This window comes from Canis lupus, chromosome 8, assembly GCF_003254725.2.
Source record: "Canis lupus dingo isolate Sandy chromosome 8, ASM325472v2, whole genome shotgun sequence".
In the NCBI taxonomy this organism is placed as follows: domain Eukaryota; kingdom Metazoa; phylum Chordata; class Mammalia; order Carnivora; family Canidae; genus Canis; species Canis lupus.
Window position 1 is genome coordinate 24180332 of NC_064250.1, and position 23809 is coordinate 24204140.

Genomic DNA, 23809 nt, shown 5'->3' on the forward strand with positions numbered 1-23809 from the left:
TGTACTTTAGTGAAACCTAGATGAACCTATTTATAAAGAAATACAAATTAGGACACATTAATTTTTTTCAAATGTTAACATTTTAAATTTAATTACCATATAAAAAATAACAAATTGCCTTTTATTGTTTGAATTATCTTTCAGTCAAAGGTCAGATTTGGAAAGACTCTTCAAGTAGACGTAACATTGCATGCTCTCTGAATTAGGAATATATTTTAGCAGAATGGGGTGTAAATACCTTAATTCCTACCTGGGTAAAGAAGGGTTCGTAAATCTCAACTCCTTTATCAGATCCTTGGAGTAATACCTCCTGGCCACGTCTCCAGCTATACCGAACAGGTGGATTGGAATTGGCAACACACCGGAGGAACACTGTTCTTTCATAGTAAAATTGTTCTTTAGCTTCACCTATACTTTGATGAACAGTTACTACTGGGTCATCCAAATCTAAAAAAAATAAATAAAAAAATAAAAACAACCAAATGACACTATTATGAGTTACACGGCTTTTATAGGTATTAAACATATAAAATCTGACCAAAGGTGCATTTTCATAAGGGATTTTATTGCTTATCATTAGACTCACTTTTTTAAAATTTAGTTTATTGAACTCATTTAGAGAAAGTTCCGATGATAGGCAGAGAAGACAATAGCTACTTTCTAAGAGCTCTGCCTGCTGAGATAGTGCAAATGACTGCATATTTCCAACAGAGCTCCATGAGAGAGATCGGAATCCAAGACCTTTAAATTCAAGAGATTAGCCGAAACAATGAAACACAGTGACAGGGAAATAAATACCAAACAGCTCAACAGACTCTTTCCCTTAATACACTTCTTTTCCAAACAATTATAACTAATATATTCAAAGCAATCAAGAATTATGTTTAAAAATTATTATTCTTATATTAAGAAAATATGATCTTACACTGGGTTAAGTTTTTCCTTCATCTCAGATTTTATTTCCCAGATTATATTTGCTAATTTGAAATGTGCTAATAAAAGGTTGTGTTAAAAGCATTAATGTTCCTACTACAGGTGATGGGCACTAAATTTTTGCCATCTTACATGTATTCTAAAGAAGGGATATATACCACAATATTTAGTAAACTTTTCTGGGGGTAAAAAAAACAAACAATACAATCTTGGGCTTTGTATGAACTTGGGTTCATAGAGTCTTTCTCTCTACTACCTTATCCTACTATTGTAGTGTGAAAACAAAGACAGTTAAGTAAAGGAGTGGATGATGAATGTTGCGGAGTCCCAGTAAAACTATTTACAAATGCAAATGCCTCAGCCAGATTTGGCTCATGGGCCATAGTCTGCCAAAGATTGCCAACTCCTGATTTACCATATTCCAGTTTCTTTCATTAAAAGAAGAAGAGATTAAAAAATGAACTTGCTTTAAAACAACTGTGTTGTATATTTGTAAGTTGCTAAGAGAATTGATCTTAAAAGTTGTCATCTCAGGAAAAAAGCAAAACAAAACATCTGTACCTATGCATGGTGATAGATGTTAACTGAACTTATTGTGGTGATCATTTTGCAATATGTACAAATATACAATCATATATACATGAAACTAATATAATATTATATGTTAATTATACCTCAACAAAAAAATGGGGAAAAATAAATCAATAACAACAATAACAAGCTCTTGGTTCCATGTGCAACTATTAACCTAGTATGTACTTACTAAATATGAGGCAAACATTTGCTGTATTTAAATATTAATTTCATCCAGCTTTGCCCCTTTTGGCTTTCTAACTGAAAGATTACTTAGTGCTCTTGGTAATTCAAAGATTACTTTGTGCTCTTAGACTTCCTCATCAATAAATGAGAATAATAATGGTACCATACTATTAGGGCTGTTAGAGAATTAAATGAGCTAGTCCTTAAAGCCTTAAGCACATAGTAAATGCTCGATAAAAGTTAGCTATTATTATTACTCATCATTATTGGAGTTTCATTTAGACTTCCATTTATTTTACGTTGTTTCCTTATCTTTATCCACCAATTCATAATGCACTCAACTCTCATTTTAAATAGATAAAAGTGATATTTTGTCATTTGTTCAGGCTAGTGATTTTTTACATGACAATACTTTCATGTGAACACTGAAGAGAAGCTACAATATTATATAAATATAAGAATAGTGGTGTGTGAGCACATGCTACCCTGAATATTTAAAAGGCACTGTTCTTTAGAAAAGATTCTTCGTGATGCATTAAAATAATAAAAGCCAACAAAAGTAGTGAAGTAATAGCTGCCCTAAGGAATCAAAGAACAGAATCCCAAATTTTCCCAGTTTTAAAAAAGTTTTTTCCAAATGTGAATTGCTTGACAGTCCTACTTAAATTTCTAGTTTTGCAACATTCTGAGTTTTTTCCCCCCAACATTAGAATCTTTTCACAGCTACCTCAAAGGCCTCTAATTATAGTAGTATAAATTTACGGACCGACTGCTGCTTTTTTGGTAAAGTTTAAGGAAATTTCAGTTTCAATTCATTCTATTAGCTGTGCAGGGATGTATGTTATGTGGTTTTAATAATCAGTGAACTTAGGGATACCAGCATCATTATCATGAAATGTTTAAAGGCCTTTTAAATCTACAAAACATTCACTTATTTGGTGATTAGTCCTTCACATACAAATCAAATCCTAAAGAAGATTGATTTGGTGAATTCAGTCTTAGAGACTTGAAAAAAAAAAAAAAAGGTATTGTGAGTTGATTGTAAACTATTTTTTTTCTTACTCAAAACATAGTTTCTTTTAGTCATAGTCTCATTTTCAGAAGACATGAGCTGTATTATGTTGTAAAAACAAAATTCTGAAGCCAGCAAGTTTAGGAAGAAAACAGAATTGGATGGTAATCAATGTAACAATGATGATTCTCCTTGGATTCCAAATAGCTATTATTGTACTTTACAACATCCATTTATTGGCATATACCCAGTTCTTTCTTTGTTAGGTGGTGGTGTCAATGGACTCAGTCAGGAATAGACCAAACGCGAACAAACATTTAAACATGCTCTTCTCTGATCTCTGTAAGTTTTGGATCACTGGCCTTCTGAGAATCTAATCCTGTGACAATGGCTTACTGAATATTGTATTGGCAGAACTATCTGTTGGATTCACCCATGTTTAGGAATTTCTATTTCACAAAACTCCTAAATGATATTTTTTAGACTAAAAAACAAACATGACAAAAACAAGATATCTTCTAGAAAAGTCAAATAATGGCATGCCTAAAAATACATTTTCTGTGTGTGTGGGTTTGTACACACATATACATTTATATGTAGTTTTATATACATACATATACATCACTTAAAACAGTATATACATTTAATATAAACTCTACACAGTATTACTGAATATGTGTATTTGTTTAGGTCAGGTTTCTTGGAAAAGAGTTTCTAAGATATAGGTACCCGTGTATTGGGAAGTACCTTCTTGATCAACACTCAGAGTGAACGACTTAAGATTGTCAAGGAGGAGAGCTGAGCTACAGCACAGTTGCAACAAAAATCTCTGTACCTCTAGAGAAGTGATGGAGCTGTAGTATCTCCTCAGAGCTGTCCTGCCCTAAGGCAAGGGAACTAAGACTTAGACCCCATCCCCTCTCCATCAACCAGCCCTTGACTGTGTGCTATTCCCACCTAGGGTGCATGACCTCAGGAGGGATAGCTCTGTTTGGTTTAGGGCAATTTCTAAAGAAGGATTTAGCTGATAGCCATCAGCTGCTTAAACTCTCAGCAGCTGGAGGAATGAGTCCTTCAGTACTGAGGAAGGGGTCTGGCTGGTACACTATAGCATCTGCTTAGATACATGTTCTAGATATGATAATTCACTCTATCTGGGAAAAGCTATTTCAAGATGCTGGTTAGTCCCGGGAAAACTGTCACAAGCAACTGTGGTGAGATGGTATTCCTCATCTCTTTCTACTATTACCATTCTAAATTGTTCCCATCCTGGTCTAGTAAATTCTTTGGCATAAGTAGGTTACTCCTCAGGTCACTACATTCTTCTCAAGTCATTACTGATGCACTTATCTGTTTACCACCAAAATTTCTCAAGAGAATACCAAGAAATCATTCAGTGGGTTATCTGGGTATCAACATATTATATACTCTCTCACTGTGTAACAGCAGTCCTACCTCCAGCTGGTCATATGGACCAGTTAACTCCCTCCAGAAAGGTGATTCCTCTTATCTGTTTTTCCTAACACAGAAAACCTAAAGTAAATGAGTAGCAGCAATGGCTTGAAGATTGATGGGGCTCTTGATGTATCGCTTAATAGAAGCTTTTCCTCTTCTGAGAACTAGGACTTCTAAACTGGTGGAGCTCAGAGTTTCAGGAAGAGAAACAGAGATTCCTCAAGTGCATCATTGAATGTGATAGTACTAAGTGGGTCACTCTTTGATTTTAAGCCTAGGTATTCCATATTTTTTAAAAAAGCACATTATATAACAATAGTCATTGATTTAGAATGCACACTTTATCTTGGAGAATAGGACCCCTTGCTTACCAGCCATTATCTCTCTGAGACTCAGTTGCCTCCTCCAAAGGCCATTCTATCAATCTAGTAAATTGGAATTTTTAGGTGATAGAGAATATATGACCAGAGAATTCCATGGCAATGTTTCCAATGCTCTATCTTCACTTATGCAAGATGTGCTTTTCATCCCATGAGTAGTTAGATGGGATCCTGTGTTAAGAATAAAACATTCTAAAGGCCCTTGGATAGGGCTGTTGCTGACATCAGCATAAACATCCATACCCAGAATATATGTCAAATCCAGTCCAAATGATGTAGTCACATCAAGGGTAAACGAGGTCTAACTAATATAACCAACTTGCTACCAAAGGATAGGTTGGAAATTTGAAGGATAGCACTTTTACTGTGTCAAGTGTTGGTCTCCGTTGCATCCTGGTTAGATATTCAATAATGGCAGTAGATAGATCAACTTTCATGGACGAGGACCCATGGTTCAAGCTTATGCATAACCTCCATCCCTACCATTATGGCAATTCTATTCATGAGCCTGTTGTGCTATTTATGAGAAGCCAGTAACAGAAGTTGGTTGTTATCAACTGTTTGTGCAATTCTGCTTCATCCTTTTGTGCTTCTGTGGTGGATACTTTTTGGTCTTCAATAATATGCACTCCCATAGATCCATCAGCATACCCGAACACATCTCTTTCCATTCAAAGCAGGTGATGAGGGACACTACCTAAACCAAAGTTCTGCCCACTGGAAAGATGTCCCTTTGTTCTCTCAGGAACAACCCAGAGAGAGGCAGTACTGAAGCAGCAGTCCAGTTTTTGGCTTGCATACATATACTGAGTGACCCATCATAAAAAAGTCTAGCGTTTTTTCTTCACCATCAACTTCTAAGTAACCCACTCTGTGGGCAGATAAGACCTGAGAAGAAGGAACTGGCAAAACACTGATAGATACCATGAGGATCTGGGCACCTTCTTGTACAACTTACTTGGGTCCTTGGATCCTGGCCATACCTTATCCTGAATTTCCCACTGCCATATTCTATCATCTGACCTATTTTATGGCTGGATGTTGGTAGATGTGACAAAGCCCAATGTGTGATTGGTGGTTCAGACCACATGGTCATTTGATATTCCATATTCAGATACTTCATCTCTACCAATGCCCAGTAGTACACTAGGAGCTATTTTATGAAAGGGGAATTATTCTTGACTTTAGAAAGCATGGTCTTACCAATAATCCTATAAATTTAGTTTATAATTCTATCAGTATTGCTGTAAACCATACATTTTTTCCAGCACTGATAGGTTATATGACTCAGGCCCCAGGGTCACTTACATCACAGCATAGGCAAACTAGAGAACCCTTTCCTACTGTGAAACATAGTTGAAGTTGATAGTTGAAGCCTTCTGAATTACCTGATAAATGGATTGAAATGGTATTTCCAAGTGTGGAGTGTGCTGTGGAACCCAAAAAGACTTAGCAGGCACTGTGTTTCCTTCGGAAGGTAGGAATTGTGAGATGCAATAATTGGTGCTTTACTTTGGAGAGGATAACCTGGCAAGGCACATACAACAGAATCTGTACAATTTTACTAATACTGTGGGCCCCTGAATCTTCATAGGCTTATTCCAATTCTCTGGATTATGCAATGTCTTATCAAGATATTCAGTGTACTTGCCAATTCTTGTTTATCTGGACTGATAAACATGATCTCTTTGGTATAGTGGACCAATAACAAGTTCAACAGAATGTTATGAAAGAGTGTGAGAGTTAATTTAGCTTTAGGGCAAATATATGATACTGTCCATCTCACGTGAATGCGAATTATTTGTAATCTTCTTTCCTAACAGAAATGAAAAGAAACACATTAACAGTTATTAATGGACACACAGTATGTACCTAGGCCATGTTATCCTACTCTAGCAAAAATAGACGATCTGGTATAAGCTGCAATGAGGGCACTACTTGGATGAGTTTGTCATAGTCCATTGTCTTCCTCTAGGTTCCCTCTGGTTTCATCAGGAGACAACATTGTCAATAAATGAAATATGATATGGACTACCACCAGCACATCTTTTAAGGTGTTAAGGGTGGCATTAATCTCTATTTCCCTTGGGATATAATATTATGTTCAATAAATCTCAGCTCAAAGTGGGGAAGTGTCAGAGGCTTCAATTTGGCCTTCTCACTAGGATAGCTCTACCTCAAAATATCAAGAAATCAATATGGAGGTTCTGACAACTAGCAAATATGTCCATTCCAATTACACAACTGGAGACAAGATAAATGACAACAGGGTGGATCTATGGATCGGTAGATCCAATGTGAGCCTACCATAGGCCACAATTCCATTTATTACCTGGCACCTATATGTCCAACTCTAATAATATAAGGGCTTGAAAATTCTGTAGAATATCAGGTATTAAGGTCAACTTAGATGCTGTGTATCATAGTCCTCAAAATGTTTCACAAGTTTGCTTTTCCTAGAAAATGGTTATTCAAGTAAGGAGATATAGATTCTTTAAACAAAGAATTTGGAGAATCATTACCATATACACTTGGAATGGTGTTGCTGGGTTCCTTCTAGTGACTCAATCTCCCCTTCAGTCAAAGAGTTCAAAGTATGAAAATTACCTTAGGTGCAGCAATTGGGCAAAGAATAGCATAATTCAAAAAAAATATGTGACCATATTCAGCCTCCTGATCATCCATCTGATTTCTTTAATAGTGTAGACAGGATAATTCCCTTGTTGGCTGTCCACTTATTTTTCCCTGTAGGATGCTATGTTTTATTGTTCATCTTTAGAGCTCTCTGTTTGTCTATAGCGCTGGGTGCATTTTCACTAGCTACTCATTAAGATAACTCTGCCCAACCTTGCTTGTGACAACTAAGCACTGACATCTAGATTCTATTATGTTGAGATCTTGACATTCTCATTCCTATCAGGGATCTCAATTTTGTATTAGCATCATATACCATCAACATTTGCCTACAGAGAACAAGTCACCTCTGAGCTTCTCAATGCTGTTCAATCTCAGTCACCAGCACATTCTTAATGCTTTAGGGATGTCTTCAAAGACTTTACAAAGAAGATAGTGAATGGCTTTTCTGGACTCTCATGGGTATATTCACTTTAGCATATTTAGATACCTGAGTTTTTTGATACATTTTTTTACCGTATGCACAGCAGCTCTGACATTTATACTTCCTTTATTGGGAAAGCTTGCTTTCCTCAAGCTTCCAACAGCTATCTAGCAGCAGCAACTCTCTCCTATCCTTGTCAAGTTGTCAAATTTTATAACATGGGAGAATACTATCATATAAATAAACTCTTATTCTCTATCCCCATTTGATCTTCTCCATCCTCAATCTTATTCTCCAACCCACTTGATCCAGAAGCCTCAGGATCCAATTCCATATATACTCTCCCAACTCCTGCCAGTAAATATTGCCACTCATCTGAAGTATAGACCCTTTCCTACCTTACAGCATTTCTGTGGCCATGTGATGACATCTATTGACTCTATATATTGAACTGGAGCCCAGGAATGGAGGTGGAGGTATATCTTCAGAGGGGTATTACCATAAAAGGAAGAAGTTTCTGAATCATCTTTAAGCAAGGTGGTCATGATAGCCCTTAATTTGAAGGAAAAGACCACTTCTGCAGGCCCAGAAGGTTTATGGAGTATTGGATTTCAAGCTATCTTAAGTGATAAACTCAAATGTACTCCAAATCAGAGTTCTACTTGTTCTCAACCAGGTTTAAGATACTGGCTTAGCTGATTTGTTGGGGGTAAGGATTCAAATTTCTATAAAGCTCTGCTATGCTTTTAAATACATCCTAAGCCTCACTTACTATCAGCTTTTATGATCTCTGACTAAAGATGAGAGTCTCTTTATATTCGATGAAAGAGATCTTATTCTCACATATCACCTTCAATTCATTATTATTCACATTCAGTCTTTCATTCTTTTTCTCCACTGCATGAATAGAACAGCAGAAACAGATTTGATCATCATTATAATAATTACTTTCCCTTGAATTCTTCAAAAGCCAAAGATACTGAATTCATAGTGCATTACCTCCCACTAGTACCTATCCTTGTTCATCATCAGTGAAGGTTTTAACAATTTCACCATTACAGTATTCAAGAGCTATCAGTGGTTCACCTACTACTAGAAATGGAGTCCTCACTATCAGCCAGTTGGGGGCTGATGGGTAGATTACCCATCTACTTGTAACATTCTATCTTAGAGTCGACATCTGAGACCATTTAGAATGATTCCTTGAAAATATGATTCTTTGGTGAAGACATGCATTCAGGAAACTTACTGAGGAGTGCCCTCAGGACCAATTCTTGTGTTGGTTTACAAAATTGCAAAAAAAAAAAAAAAAAAAAAAAAAAAAAAAAAAAAAGGTAGGAAATATTAGGCAGTGGGAGGAGTTAAACTGTGATGCATCACTACAAAGTCTCCAGATGATCCAGAAGGAGCTCTAGAATTGGGATGAACTTTCATAGTTGTCCTATATGTTCTATAAAGGATTGTTCTATAAAGGACACTGATAAATCACTGTTAGGGCTTCTCTGGTGAGAAGACTTGATCTTTGGTAGCTCTTTCCAAGTGAGGATAATTTTATGAGAGGTAGTCACTTGAAAGTTAACATCTTTCAGCACACCCAGCATTTAGACAGAATACTAACTACATACAGTTTTATCCAAGGATCTTGAGTTATCATTTCTAATTTTCTTCAGTCTTTATATATAGTTCAAATAATATAAGATCTTTATTTAATATTCAGTTTTCATACTAAATGGCTTTGATAATATTATAAAACCACACTCTACTATTTTCTATTATTGCTGATATTTTATCTGGAATTATTTCTTCTCTTTAAAACAAATTTCTTTTAATTTAATAAGCTGAGTATGTGAAATTCAAACACCTAGAGATGATATCTATTGATAAATGCAAAATATTATTAGAAGTAAAGAGAATATTATTTTTATTATTTAAGAGAGGCCAAAACTCTTCACATTCATGAAATAATAAAAATCACTGATATATAATTTAATATATGAGTATCTGCTTTGAATATATTTTAATAACATAGCATGGCTTTATATAAAATATAACTATGTGGATATAAAGTATCCACACAGTAAATGTAAAGAAGATTGATCTGTAGCTATTATGATCAATGTCAATTTTCAGCAAGGCTACGCATACATACAATAAAGTTAATCTAAGGAAAATTCGTTTCTTCCCATTAATAGAACAACTACTCCTGTCTAACTGAAATAATCTTCTAGAAACTTTCTCTTTGGCTGATTAAACATGTCAGGAACTGCCAAATTAAAGTCATATACATATTTATGATGATATAAACTACATTTTTAACCCTAGAAAAATTTATGAATTGAACGGGGTGACTGATTACTACAGGACTGGGAGAAAGGTGGGAGTTAAGGAAGGACTTGGCTTGGGCAGATGGGTAGACAGTCATTAACAGGAATATGAAATGTAAAGTAAACCTTTTTCCGGCCAGAGGAGACAGGGGAGATTATGAAAGATGAAGATGTTTTTGTTTAAATCATGCTAAATGTTTAAATCATGCTGAAGCACATATTGCTCTCCTTGTTACAATGTACATAGACTGGGCAGAATAAGAAGTCTGGGCTACAGATATGGATTTGTGAGTCATCAGTATGCTGTGTGAGGGATGAGACCATTCAAGGCATGTGCAGAACAAAGAGAGGGATGATCCAAGGAGAGAGCCCTGGGCAACACCAAGTGGAGGAAAAAAGAAGGGGAAACCATTGGAAAAAAAAATGAATAAAAACTCATGAAAAGGTAGAGACAAAACAAATCAAAAGGAAACAAAATAAATTCAAAAGTAATTCCACTGCCATGAAGGAGTTGGAAACCAGAATAAATGTTGAAAAGAGATCAAGGTAAGAATAGAACTGATAAATCACTTTAAGCTTGGCAAGAAATAGGTCACTGGTGGCCTTCACCATAGTTCTGTCAGAGGAATAGTAGAACCAATAGTCATTTTCCTGTGCCTTAAAGCAGTGAAAGCCAGTGAAAATATGGAGAGATTCATAGATATAATCCTTACAAGAAACTTGGTTCTGACAAGAAAGAATTAGAAGAGTAGCTAGAGGATAGCATGTGATCATAGGAATCCTGCTGTTTGCTTTGCTTTGTTTTCCTTTAAGCTGACAGACATATATTTAAGTCCAAATAAGGAAGAACCAAGAATTTATATGAAAAAAATAAGATAATAAGTATCTTTACGAAAATGGTCAATATGTGAACTATTTTAATGGTATAATTACATGGATTATTTTTAATTTTTTATTTTTTTTAAAGATTTATTTATCTATTCATTCAGAGAGAGTGAAGAGAGAGGCAGAGACACAGGCAGAGGGAGAAGCAGGCTCCATGCAGGAAGCCCAATGTGGGACTCAATCCTGGGTTTCCAGGATCACACCCCGGGCTGCAGGCGGCACTAAACCACTGTGTCACCAGGGCTGACCTTACATGGATTATTTTTAAAAGATCTTATGCCTTTATTTGAGAGAGAGTGTGTGTGTACATGCGAAAGGAGGAGGGGTGCAGAGGAAGAAGCAGAACTCCCTACTGAGCAGGGAGCCTGATGTAGGGCTCGATCCCAGGACCCGGGGATCATGAGCTGAGCGAAGGCAGACACTTAACCGAAAGAGCACCCAGGAACCCCTAATTACATGGATTTTTCACCTTATCGGTAGTATATTCTTGGTTTTAGGAGGTGTTCACCCAAGCTTCCAATGTTTTAGATTACAAAACTTGGAATTATTTTTGACCTCTATTTTTTTAATAAAGACATAGATTTTCTACCTGAAAAAATCCAAAGTTAGTGCTTATATATTCAATAGTCCTGTTTGAGATAAGGTTCACTAAATCATGGGAGCATTTGTTTAGTCTACTCTCCACTTAAACTAGGGTATTCTAGTGACCTCAAAGAGTTAACTCATCTCCCAGCATGCACAGGCACAATTAATCTATGTGCTTATGGTAAATCACTTATTAACAGCAACCAAAATCATGGGGCGTAGTTACAAGTTAAAGAATCAATTAATCTCAAAAATAATCACAGCAGAGGCATGCTTTCCACAGGGCTTTATTCCACCATTTGGTCCAATTTTTCTTTCTTTAATCTTTGAATTAAACCAAATGAATCTGAAAACCCAGATGGCAAAGACATACTAAATACCGTACTGGATGTCATCTTCCCCTCTGGGAAGTTCTAGAAATCTTAAAAAAAAAATCTGAATATGTTTTCTCAAGGAATATAATCACTTAATACTCTTAGAGGAATGAAAGTTCATCATGTATACTGTTTCTCACTTTTTGGATATGAATTTATGTCACTATTATAATTATAGGATGAATGTGCAGGATAATAAATAGTGTTAATTAACCTGAATAAAATTAAGTCGCCTTAAAGTTATACAAAAAAGAAACTTATTAAATAATTATTAGACATATCAGTAATCAAGCAGAAGGTACTTCGCTATAAACAAAGCATCAATGTCCATGATTTGCAGCCCTTTCTGCAGGTATTAATATAAAAGCAACATTTTCTTAGATAAATCAATGAGATATTTTGTGCATGTATTCACAAGAAGAGTTTCATATCTTTTCCTACATAATGTTTCATACACAATGACTAATTTTATCTGATAACTCATAAAAGAAAACAAACAAAAATGAGTAATTGACACCAAATTCTCAAAAATGGGACATTTATAGAGGGAAGCTATCTATAATATTTTGTCTCATTCTTATCTGAAATTTTGTTCTTATGGATCTACTTACACAAATTACACTGAATCTTCTGTAATTTTTAAATTTTATTAAGTTTTTAAATTTAATTCCAGAATAGTTAACATATGGTGCTGTATTAGTTTCAGGTGTACAATATGGGGTTTCAACAGTTTAAGACATTGCTTAATGCTCATCATGATGAAGTGTACTCTTTAATCCTCATCACCTATTTCATCCATCTCCCCTCCCACCTTCCCTACATAACCACCAGTTTGTTCCCTATAGGTAAAAATCTGTTTCTTAGTTTGTTTCTCTCTTTTTTCCCTTTATTTGCTTTGTTTCTTAAATTCTACACATGAGTGAAATTATACGGTTTCTGTCTTTCTTTGATTGACTTATTTCGCTTAGTCTTATATTCTCTAGCTCCAATCATGCTGTTCCAAACAGCACAATTTCATTCTTTTTTATGGCTAATATTCCATCGTGTGTGTGTGTGTGTGTGTGTGTGTGTGTAACCTCTTCTTTACCCATTCGTCTACTGATGGACATATGGGTTGCTTTCATAATTTGGCTATTGTAAGTAATGCTATAATAAACATAGGAGTGCATGTATCCCTTTGAATTAGTGTTTTTGTATTTTTTGGGTAATCATCCAGTAGTGTGATTACTGTATCACAAGATAGTTCTATTTTTAAATTTTTGAGGCACCTCCATACTCTTTTCCTCAGTGACTGTAACAGTTTGCATTACCACCAACACTGCACAAGGGTTCCTTTTTCTACACATCCTTGACAACACTTCTTATATCTTGTGTTTTTTATTTTAGCCATTCTAATGGGTGTGAGGTGATATCTCATTTTAGTTTTAATTTAATATTTCTGGGATGATGAGTGGTGTTGAGCAGGGGACAGATCGGACAGTACAGACTTCCCTAACATGCCAGCACAGCCAGCATTTCCTTAATTATACTGATTATCTACTCTGGGGAGAATGGCCTGAGACCCAGCTGGGGAGCCAGGCAGATCTCAAACCACCAAAGTCCCTACCAAATGCAGCCCACCCCATTTCAGCCCACTTCCTGTAGGAGAATGTGAAGCCTCAGAGCTCCAGTCACCAGATGGATTCACCCTATCTTTCAAATAAATAAAGTATAATTGTGTTTAAAAAAAAAAAAGAAGGAACTACAGATCAGTATCTTCTGTATTTCTTCTTTGGAGAAATGTCTGTTCAGGTCTTCTCATTTTTTTTTTTTTTTTTTTTTTTTTTTTTTTTTTTTTTTTATTTATTTTTATTGGTGTTCAATTTACTAACATACAGAATAACACCCAGTGCCCGTCACCCATTCACTCCCACCCCCCGCCCTCCTCCCCTTCTACCACCCCTAGTTCGTTTCCCAGAGTTAGCAGTCTTTACGTTCTGTCTCCCTTTCTGATATTTCCCACACATTTCTTCTCCCTTCCCTTATTTTCCCTTTCACTATTATTTATATTCCCCAAATGAATGAGAACATATAATGTTTGTCCTTCTCCGACTGACTTACTTCACTCAGCATAATACCCTCCAGTTCCATCCACGTTGAAGCAAATGGTGGGTATTTGTCATTTCTAATAGCTGAGTAATATTCCATTGTATACATAAACCACATCTTCTTGATCCATTCATCTTTCGTTGGACACCGAGGCTCCTTCCACAGTTTGGCTATCGTGGCCATTGCTGCTAGAAACATCGGGGTGCAGGTGTCCCGGCGTTTCATTGCATTTGTATCTTTGGGGTAAATCCCCAACAGTGCACTTGCTGGGTCGTAGGGCAGGTCTATTTTTAACTGTTTGAGGAACCTCCACACAGTTTTCCAGAGTGGCTGCACCAGTTCACAGTCCCACCAACAGTGTAAGAGGGTTCCCTTTTCTCCGCATCCTCTCCAACATTTGTTGTTTCCTGCCTTGTTAATTTTCCCCATTCTCACTGGTGTGAGGTGGTATCTCATTGTAGTTTTGATTTGTATTTCCCTGATGGCAAGTGATGCAGAGCATTTTCTCATATGCATGTTGGCCATGTCTATGTCTTCCTCTGTGAGATTTCTCTTCATGTCTTTTGCCCATTTCATGATTGGATTGTTTGTTTCTTTGGTGTTGAGTTTAAGAAGTTCTTTATAGATCTTGGAAACTAGCCCTTTATCTGATACGTCATTTGCAAATATCTTCTCCCATTCTGTAGGTTGTCTTTGAGTTTTGTTGACTGTATCCTTTGCTGTGCAAAAGCTTCTTATCTTGATGAAGTCCCAATAGTTCATTTTTGCTTTTGTTTCTTTTGCCTTCGTGGATGTATCTTTCAAGAAGTTACTATGGCCGAGTTCAAAAAGGGTGTTGCCTGTGTTCTTCTCTAGGATTTTGATGGAATCTTGTCTCACATTTAGATCTTTCATCCATTTTGAGTTTATCTTTGTGTATGGTGAAAGAGAGTGGTCTAGTTTCATTCTTCTGCATGTGGATGTCCAATTTTCCCAGCACCATTTATTGAAGAGACTGTCTTTCTTCCAATGGATAGTCTTTCCTCCTTTATCGAATATTAGTTGCCCATAAAGTTCAGGGTCCACTTCTGGATTCTCTATTCTGTTCCACTGATCTATGTGTCTGTTTTTGTGCCAGTACCACGCTGTCTTGATGACCACAGCTTTGTAGTACAACCTGAAATCTGGCATTGTGATGCCCCCAGATATGGTTTTCTTTTTTAAAATTCCCCTGGCTATTCGGGGTCTTTTCTGATTCCACACAAATCTTAAAATAATTTGTTCTAACTCTCTGAAGAAAGTCCATGGTATTTTGATAGGGATTGCATTAAACGTGTATATTGCCCTGGGTAACATTGACATTTTCACAATATTAATTCTGCCAATCCATGAGCATGGAATATTTTTCCATCTCTTTGTGTCTTCCTCAATTTCTTTCAGAAGTGTTCTATAGTTTTGAGGGTATAGATCCTTTACATCTTTGGTGAGGTTTATTCCTAGGTATCTTATGTTTTTGGGTGCAATTGTAAATGGGATTGACTCCTTAATTTCTCTTTCTTCAGTCTCATTGTTAGTGTATAGAAATGCCACTGACTTCTGGGCATTGATTTTGTATCCTGCCACGCTACCGAATTGCTGTATGAGTTCTAGCAATCTTGGGGTGGAGACTTTTGGGTTTTCTATGTAGAGTATCATGTCATCGGCGAAGAGGGAGAGTTTGACTTCTTCTTTGCCAATTTGAATGCCTTTAATGTCTTTTTGTTGTCTGATTGCTGAGGCTAGGACTTCCAGTACTATGTTGAACAGCAGTGGTGAGAGTGGACATCCCTGTCTTGTTCCTGATCTTAGGGGAAAGGCTCCTAGTGCTTCCCCATTGAGAATGATATTTGCTGTGGGCTTTTCATAGATGGCTTTTAAGATGTCGAGGAATGTTCCCTCTATCCCTACACTCTGAAGAGTTTTGATCAGGAATGGATGCTGTATTTTGTCAAATGCTTTCTCTGCATCCAATGAGAGGATCATATGGTTCTTGGTTTTTCTCTTGCTGATATGATGAATCACATTGATTGTTTTACGAGTGTTGAACCAGCCTTGTGTCCCAGGGATAAATCCTACTTGGTCATGGTGAATAATTTTCTTAATGTACTGTTGGATCCTATTGGCCAGTATCTTGTTGAGAATTTTTGCATCCATGTTCATCAGGGATATTGGTCTGTAATTCTCCTTTTTGGCGGGGTCTTTGTCTGGCTTTGGAATTAAGGTGATGCTGGCTTCATAGAACGAATTTGGAAGTACTCCATCTCTTTCTATCCTTCCAAACAGCTTTAGGAGAATAGGTATGGTTTCTTCTTTAAACGTTTGATAAAATTCCCCTGGGAAGCCATCTGGCCCTGGACTCTTGTGTCTTGGGAGGTTTTTGATGACTGCTTCAATTTCCTCCCTGGTTATTGGTCTGTTCAGGTTTTCTATTTCTTCCTGTTCCAGTTTTGGTAGTTTGTGGCTTTCCAGGAATGCGTCCATTTCTTCCAGATTGCCTAATTTATTGGCGTATAGCTGTTCATAATATGTTTTTAAAATCGTTTGTATTTCCTTGGTGTTGGTAGTGATCTCTCCTTTCTCATTCATGATTTTATTAATTTGAGTCTTCTCTCTCTTCTTTTTAATAAGGCTGGCTAATGGTTTATCTATCTTGTTAATTCTTTCAAAGAACCAACTCCTGGTTCTGTTGATCTGTTCCACAGTTCTTCTGGTCTCGATTTCGTTGAGTTCTGCTCGAATCTTTATTAACTCCCTTCTTCTCTTGGGTGTAGGATCTATTTGCTGTTTTTTCTCTAGCTCCTTTATGTGTAAGGTGAGCTTTTGTATTTGAGTTCTTTCCAGTTTTTGAATGGATGCTTGTATTGCGATGTATTTCCCCCTTAGGACTGCTTTTGCTGCATCCCAAAGATTTTGAACGGTTGTATCTTCATTCTCATTAGTTTCCATGAATCTTTTTAATTCTTCCTTAATTTCCTGGTTGACCCTTTTATCTTTTAGCAGGATGGTCCTTAACCTCCACGTGTTTGAGGTCCTTCCAAACTTCTTGTTGTGATTTAGTTCTAATTTCAAGGCATTATGGTCTGAGAATATGCAGGGGACAATCCCAATCTTTTGGTATCGGTTCAGACCCGATTTGTGACCCAATATGTGGTCTATTCTGGAGAAAGTTCCATGTGCGCTTGAGAAGAATGTGTATTCAGTTGAGTTTGGATGTAAAGTTCTGTAGATATCTGTGAAATCCATCTGGTCCAGTGTATCATTTAAAGCTCTCGTTTCTTTGGAGATGTTTTGCTTAGAAGACCTATCGAGTATAGAAAGAGCTAGATTGAAGTCACCAAGTATAAGTGTATTATTATCTAAGTATTTCTTCACTTTGGTTAATAATTGATTTATATATTTGGCAGCTCCCACATTCGGAGCATATATATTGAGGATTGTTAAGTCCTCTTGTTGAATAGATCCTTTAAGTATGATATAGTGTCCCTCTTCATCTCTCACTACAGTCTTTGGGGTAAATTTTAGTTTATCTGATATAAGGATGGCTACCCCTGCTTTCTTTTGAGGACCATTCGAATGGTAAATGGTTCTCCAACCTTTTATTTTCAGGCTGTAGGTGTCCTTCTGTCTAAAATGAGTCTCTTGTAGACAGCAAATAGATGGGTCCTGCTTTTTTATCCAGTCTGAAACCCTGCGCCTTTTGATGGGGTCATTAAGCCCGTTCACATTCAGAGTTACTATTGAGAGATATGAGTTTAGTGTCATCATGATATCTATTCAGTCTTTGTTTTTGTGGACTATTCCACTGAACTTCTTCTTAAAGGGGAATTTTAAGAGTCCCCCTTAAAATTTCTTGCAGAGCTGGTTTGGAGGTCACATATTCTTTTAGTTGCTGCCTGTCTTGGAAGCTCTTTATCTCTCCTTCCATTTTGAATGAGAGCCTTGCTGGATAAAGTATTCTTGGTTGCATGTTCTTCTCCTTTAGGACCCTGAATATATCCTGCCAGCCCTTTCTGGCCTGCCAGGTCTCTGTGGAGAGGTCTGCTGTTACCCTAATACTCCTCCCCATAAAAGTCAGGGATTTCTTGTCTCTTGCTGCTTTAAGGATCTTCTCCTTATCTTTGGAATTTGCAAGCTTCACAATTAAATGTCGAGGTGTTGAACGGTTTTTATTGATTTTAGGGGGGGATCTCTCTATTTCCTGGATCTGAATGCCTGTTTCCCTTCCCAGATTAGGAAAGTTTTCAGCTAGAATTTGTTCAAATACATATTCTGGCCCTCTGTCCCTTTCGGCGCCCTCGGGAACCCCAATTAAACGTAGGTTTTTCTTCCTCAGGCTGTCGTTTATTTCCCTTAATCTATCTTCATGGTCTTTTAATTGTTTGTCTCTTTTTTCCTCAGTTTCCCTCTTTGCTATCAACTTGTCTTCTAGGTCACTCACTCGTTCTTCCACCTCGTTAACCCTCGTCGTTAGGACTTCTAGTTTGGATTGCATCTCATTCAATTGATTTTTAATTTCTGCCTGATTAGCTCTAAATTCTGCAGTCATGAAGTCTCTTGAGTCCTTTATACTTTTTTCTAGAGCCACCAGTAGCTGAATAATAGTGCTTCTGAATTGGCTTTCTGACATTGAATTGTAATCCAGATTTTGTAACTCTGTGGGAGAGAGGACTGTTTCTGATTCTTTCTTTTGAGGTGAGGTTTTCCTTCTAGTCATTTTGCTCAGTGCAGAGTGGCCAAAAGCAAATTGTATTGGGAAAAAGAGAAAAAGAGAGGAGAGAAAGAAGGAAAGAAAAGAGAAAGAGAAGAAAAAAAAAAAAAAAAAAGGGAAGAAAAAGAGAAAAAAAAACGGAAAAAAAAAAGAAGAAAAAGAGAAAGAAAAAGAAAGGAGAAAAAAGGGGGTGGGGGAAGGAAACAAATCAAAAAGCAAAACAAAACAAAAAAAAAAACAAAAAACAAAAAAAAAAAAAAAAAAAAAAGAACCACCGGGGAGTATCTTCTGATTCTGTGTTCTTTAAGACCCTTGGCTTCTCCTGGAAGTTGTCCGTCTAGCTGATCTTCTGGGGGAGGGGCCTGTTGTGCTGATTTTCAGGTGTTAGCACTTGGGGGAGCTGCTGTGCCCCTGCCTGGTGCAGGGCTCGGTGGGGGTTGTTTACCCCGTGAGGCCGCAGGAGGAACAGCCCCAGTGGCGGGGCAGCTCTGGAGCCCTGGATTCAGCTCCGGCAGGAACTCCGTCTGCAGGGCCTGGAGGCTCCGGGGCGGGGCCGCTGATGTGCTCAGCTGGGGCAGGAGCGTCCTTGCTGTCCTGGGGCCTCCCGGCCTCTGCCTGTCCCGGGGGAGGCGGGATCCTGGGCTGTGTCCCGGCGCCCTGTGCTCCGGAGCCTGCGCTGGTGGATTCGCGCTCCCGGGCCGCGCAGCCCCCTCCGCGGAGCCACCGCCCGAGCCCCTCCGAGCTGCTCCTGGAACCGCGCAGGCCCCTCTGCACGGAGCCTCTTCCTCTGCCCGAGCCCCTCCGAGCTGCTCCCGCCCCGCAGCCCCCTCCGCGGAGCCGCCGCCCGAGCCCCTTCAGCTGCTCCGGGTCCCGCCGGGTCCCGCCGTGCGCGCTGCAGCCCTTAGCTCGGCGCACTCTCCTGGGTGCGCAGTTGCTGTTACTGTCCCCGGGATCCCGAGGGCATCCCCGCCCTCCCGGGTCCTGCTCCACCTCCCCGCGAGCCTCTTTCCGCCCGGGAAGGTCGGTGCAGCTCCTGCGTCTCCGGGACGGGGCTCTCCTGTCCTGGGGACACTCGCCCCGGCCTCAGCCCGGCTCCTCGCGGGCCCCTCCCCCTCGGAGGCCTTTGTTCCTTTACTTCTTTTTCCCCGTCTTCCTACCTTGATAGATGCGCGAACTCTTCTCACTGTAGCATTCCAGCTGGTCTCTCTTTAAATCTCAGGCCGAATTCATAGATTTTCAGGATAATTTGAAGGTTTTCTAGGTAGTTTGGCGGAGACAGGTGATTTGGAGACCCTGCTCTTCCGCCATCTTGCTCCTCCCCAGGTCTTCTCATTTTTAATTGAATTATTTATTTTTTGGAGGTGTTGAGTTGTATCACTTCTTTATATATTTTAGATACCAGCCCTTTATCACATATGTCATTTGCAAATATCTTCTCCCATTCAATAGGTTGCTTTTTACTTTTGTTGATTGTTTCCTTCACTGTGTGGAAGATTTTTATTTTGTTATAATCTCAATAGTTTATTTTTGCTTTTATTTCCCTTGCCTCAGGAGATATATGTAGAAAAAATGTTACTATGGCCAATTCCAGAAAAAATACTACCTGTGTTCTCTTCCAGAATTTAATGGTTCAAGTCTCACATTTAGATCTTTAATCCTTTTTAAGTTTATTTTTGTGTGTGGTGTAAGAAAGTGGTTCAATTTCATTCTTTTGCATGTAGCTGTCCAGTTTTCCCAACACCATTTGTTGAACACTCTTTCTCCAATTGCATATTCTTGGCTCCTTTGTCAAAGATTAATTGACCATTTGTGGGTTTGTTTTTGGGCTTTCTATCCTGTTCCACTGATCTATGTATTTTTCTGCCAGTACCAAACTTTTTTTTATTACTACAGCTTTGTAGCAAACTTGAAATCTGGAATTTTTACACCCCCAACTTTCTCTTTCTTTTTTTTTTTTAATTTTTTTTAAAATTTTATTTATTTATGATAGTCACACACAGAGAGAGAGAGAGGCAGAGACACAGGCAGAGGGAGAAGCAGGCTCCATGCACCGGGAGCCTGACGTGGGATTCGATCCTGGGTCTCCAGGATCGCGCCCTGGGCCAAAGGCAGGCGCCAAACCGCTGCGCCACCCAGGGATCCCTCTTTTTTTTTTTTTAAGATTGTTTTGGCTATTTGGAATCTTTTGTGGTTCCACACAAATATTAGGATTATTTGTTCTGGTTCTGTGAAAAATTACATTGGTATTTCAATAGGGATTGCATTAAATCTGTAGATTGCTTTGGGTAATATAGATATTTTAGCAATATTGGTTCTTCCAATCTATGAGCATAGGATATCCTTCCATTTGTGTCACCTTCAATTTCTTTCATCAGTGTTTTACAGTTTTCAGAGTATAGGTCTTTCAGTTCCTTGGTTATGTTTTTTTCTAGATATTTTAGTTTTGGTGCAATTGTGTTTCTGCTTTCTTAATGTCTCTTTCTGTTGCTTCATTATTAGTGTATAAAAATACAGTGGATTTCTGTACACTGATTTTTGTATCCTGTGACCTTAACTGAATTCATTTATCAGTTCTGGTGGTTTTGTGTGTGTGTGTGTGTCTGTGTGTGTGTGTGTGTGTGTGTGTGTGTGGTCCTCAGGTTTTTCGATATATAGTGTCATTCACCTCCAAATAGTGAATGTTTTACTTCCTCCTTACCAATTTGGATTCCATTTATTTCTTTTTCTTGTCTAATTTCTATGGCTACGACTTCCAGTACCGTATTGAATTAAACTAGTATGAGTGGACTACCTTCTCTTGTTCCTGATCTCAGGGAGAAAGCACTCAGCTTTTCATCATAGAGTATAACATTAGCTGTAGGCTTTTCAAATATAGCCTTTAATTCGTTTTTTTTCAGATTTCATGTATTTATTCATGAGAGAAACTGAGAGAGAAAGAGAGAGGCAGAGACACAGGCAGAGGGAGAAGCAGGCTCCATGCAGGGTGCCTGACATTGGACTCAATCCTGGGACTCCAGGATCAAACCCTGGGCTGAAGGCAGGTGCTAAACCACTGAGCCACCCAGAGATCCCAAATATGGCCTATATAAGGTGAATGTCTGTTCCCTCTAAACTTACTTTGTTGAAGGTTTTTTTTATCATTAATGCACATTGTACTTCGTCAAATGTTTTTTTCTATATCTATTGATATAACCATATAGTTCTTATCTTTTCTCTTTCATTGTGATGTATCACCTTGATTAATTTGCAAATATTGGACTATGCTTGCATCCCAGGAATGAATCTCACTTGATTGTGATGAAGGATTTTTTAATGTTTTGTTGGATTTAGTGTGCTATTTTATTGAAGATTTTTTGCATTTATACTCAACAGAGATACTGATCTATAGTTCTCTCTTTTTGTAATGTTTTTATCTGGATTTGGTATCAGGGTAATGCATGCTAAATAGAATAATTTTGGAAGTTCTCCTTCCTCTTCTATTTTTTGTAATAATTTAAGAAAAATAGGTACTAATTCTTATTCAAATGTTTGATAGAATTCACCTGTGAAGCCATCTGGTCCTGGACTTTTGATTGTTGGGAGTTTTTGATTACTGATTCAATTTCATTACTGGTAATTAGTTTGTTCAAATTTTCAATTTCTCCCTGATTCAATTTTGTGATGTTATATGTTTCTAGGAATTTATCCATTTCTTTTAAGCAGTCCAATATGTTGTCATATAACTTTCCACAATATTATTTTATAATCCAATGTATTTTATGGTGTCAGTTTTATTTCTCCTCTTTTTTTTTTAGATTTTATTTATTTATTTATTTGACAGAGTGAGCACAAGCAGGGGGAGTGGCAAGCAGAGGGAGAGAGAGAGAAGCAGACTCCTTGCTGAGCAGAGAACCTGATGTGGAGTTCAATCCCAGGACCTGGGATCATGACCTGAGCCAAAGGCAGATGCTTAACCAAGTGAGCCTCTCAGGTGCTCCTCTCTCATTTCTGATTTTATTTCAGTCCTCTCTCTCTCTCTCTCTCTCTCTCTTTTGGATGGCTAAAGGTTTATCAATTTTGTTGATAGTTTTAAAGAACAAGCTCCTAGTTTTATTAACCTGTTGTACTGTGGAGTTTTTTATATTTTTTAAGTTTCTGTATCATTTATTTCTGCTCTAATCATTATTTCCTTCCTTCTACTAGTTTTGGGTTTTACTTGTTTTCTAGCTCCATTAGGGGTAAGGTTAGGTTGTTTATTTGAGATTTTTCTTGCTTCTTTAGGTAGGCTTGTATTACTATAAACTTCCCTTTTAGAACAGATTTTATGCATTGCATTCCAAAGATTTTGGACTGTTGTGTTTTCATTTTCATTTGTCTCCGTGTATTTTTAAAATTTCCTCTCTGATTTCTTGGTTGACACATTCACTGTTTAGTAGGTATGTTATTTAACTTGCATGTATTTGTGTTCCTTTCAGGTTTTGTGGTTGATTTCTAGCACACTATGTAGTCAGAAAAGATGCATGGGATGATTTCAATCTTTTTGAATTTGTTGAGACTTGTTTTGTGGCCTAATATGTGATCCATTCTGGAGAATGTTCTCTGTGTACCTGAAAAGAATGTGTGTTCTGCTGTTTTAGGATGGAATGTTCTAAATATATCTGTTAAATCCATCTGCTCCAATTTGTCATTCAAACCCCCTGTTTCCTTGCTGATTTTCTGTTTGGATGTTCTACCTATTGATATAAGTGGGCTGTTAATGTATCCTACAATTATTATACTATGGATCCCTTCCTTTACTTTTCTTATTAACTACTTTAAGTGTTTAGTTGCTCCCATGTTGAATGCATAAATATGACTGTTACATCTTGTTCAATTTTCCCCTTCGTGATTATATAGTACCTTCTTTGTCTCTTGTTACAGTCTCTCTTTTAAAGTCTACTTTGTCCTGTATAATTATTACTATCTTGGCTTTCTTTACACATTCACTTGCATGACAAGTGCTTTTCCAATTCTTCATTTTCAATCTACATGCATCTTTAGGTCTGAAGTGAGTCTCTTGTAGGCAGTATATATAGAGAGAATAGGTCTTTTTTTTTTTTTTAATCCGTTTCGTGACCCTATGTCTTTTGATTCGAGTGTTTAGTTCATTTACATTTAAAGTAATTATTAATATGTATATATTATTGCCATTTTGTTACTTGTTTTATGGTTTTGATTTCTCTATTCCTTTCTTCTCTTGCTCCCTTCTCTC

General features: G+C 37.6%; 1 protein-coding gene across 3 annotated transcripts in view; it reads right to left on the reverse strand.

Annotated features, from left to right (window-relative positions):
- MDGA2 (MAM domain containing glycosylphosphatidylinositol anchor 2) overlaps positions 1 to 23809 on the reverse strand; it is a 791718-nt gene that overhangs the window by 304013 nt on the left and 463896 nt on the right. For all 3 annotated transcript variants that reach the window (XR_004817749.2, XR_003134750.3, XM_025442520.3), the window contains exon 4: positions 251 to 447. Coding sequence is in view for 1 of the 3 variants with exons in the window: in XM_025442520.3 (XP_025298305.1) it covers positions 251 to 447 (197 nt within the window). In the remaining 2 variants the exon portion in view is untranslated. The remainder of the gene's footprint in view (positions 1 to 250; positions 448 to 23809) is intronic.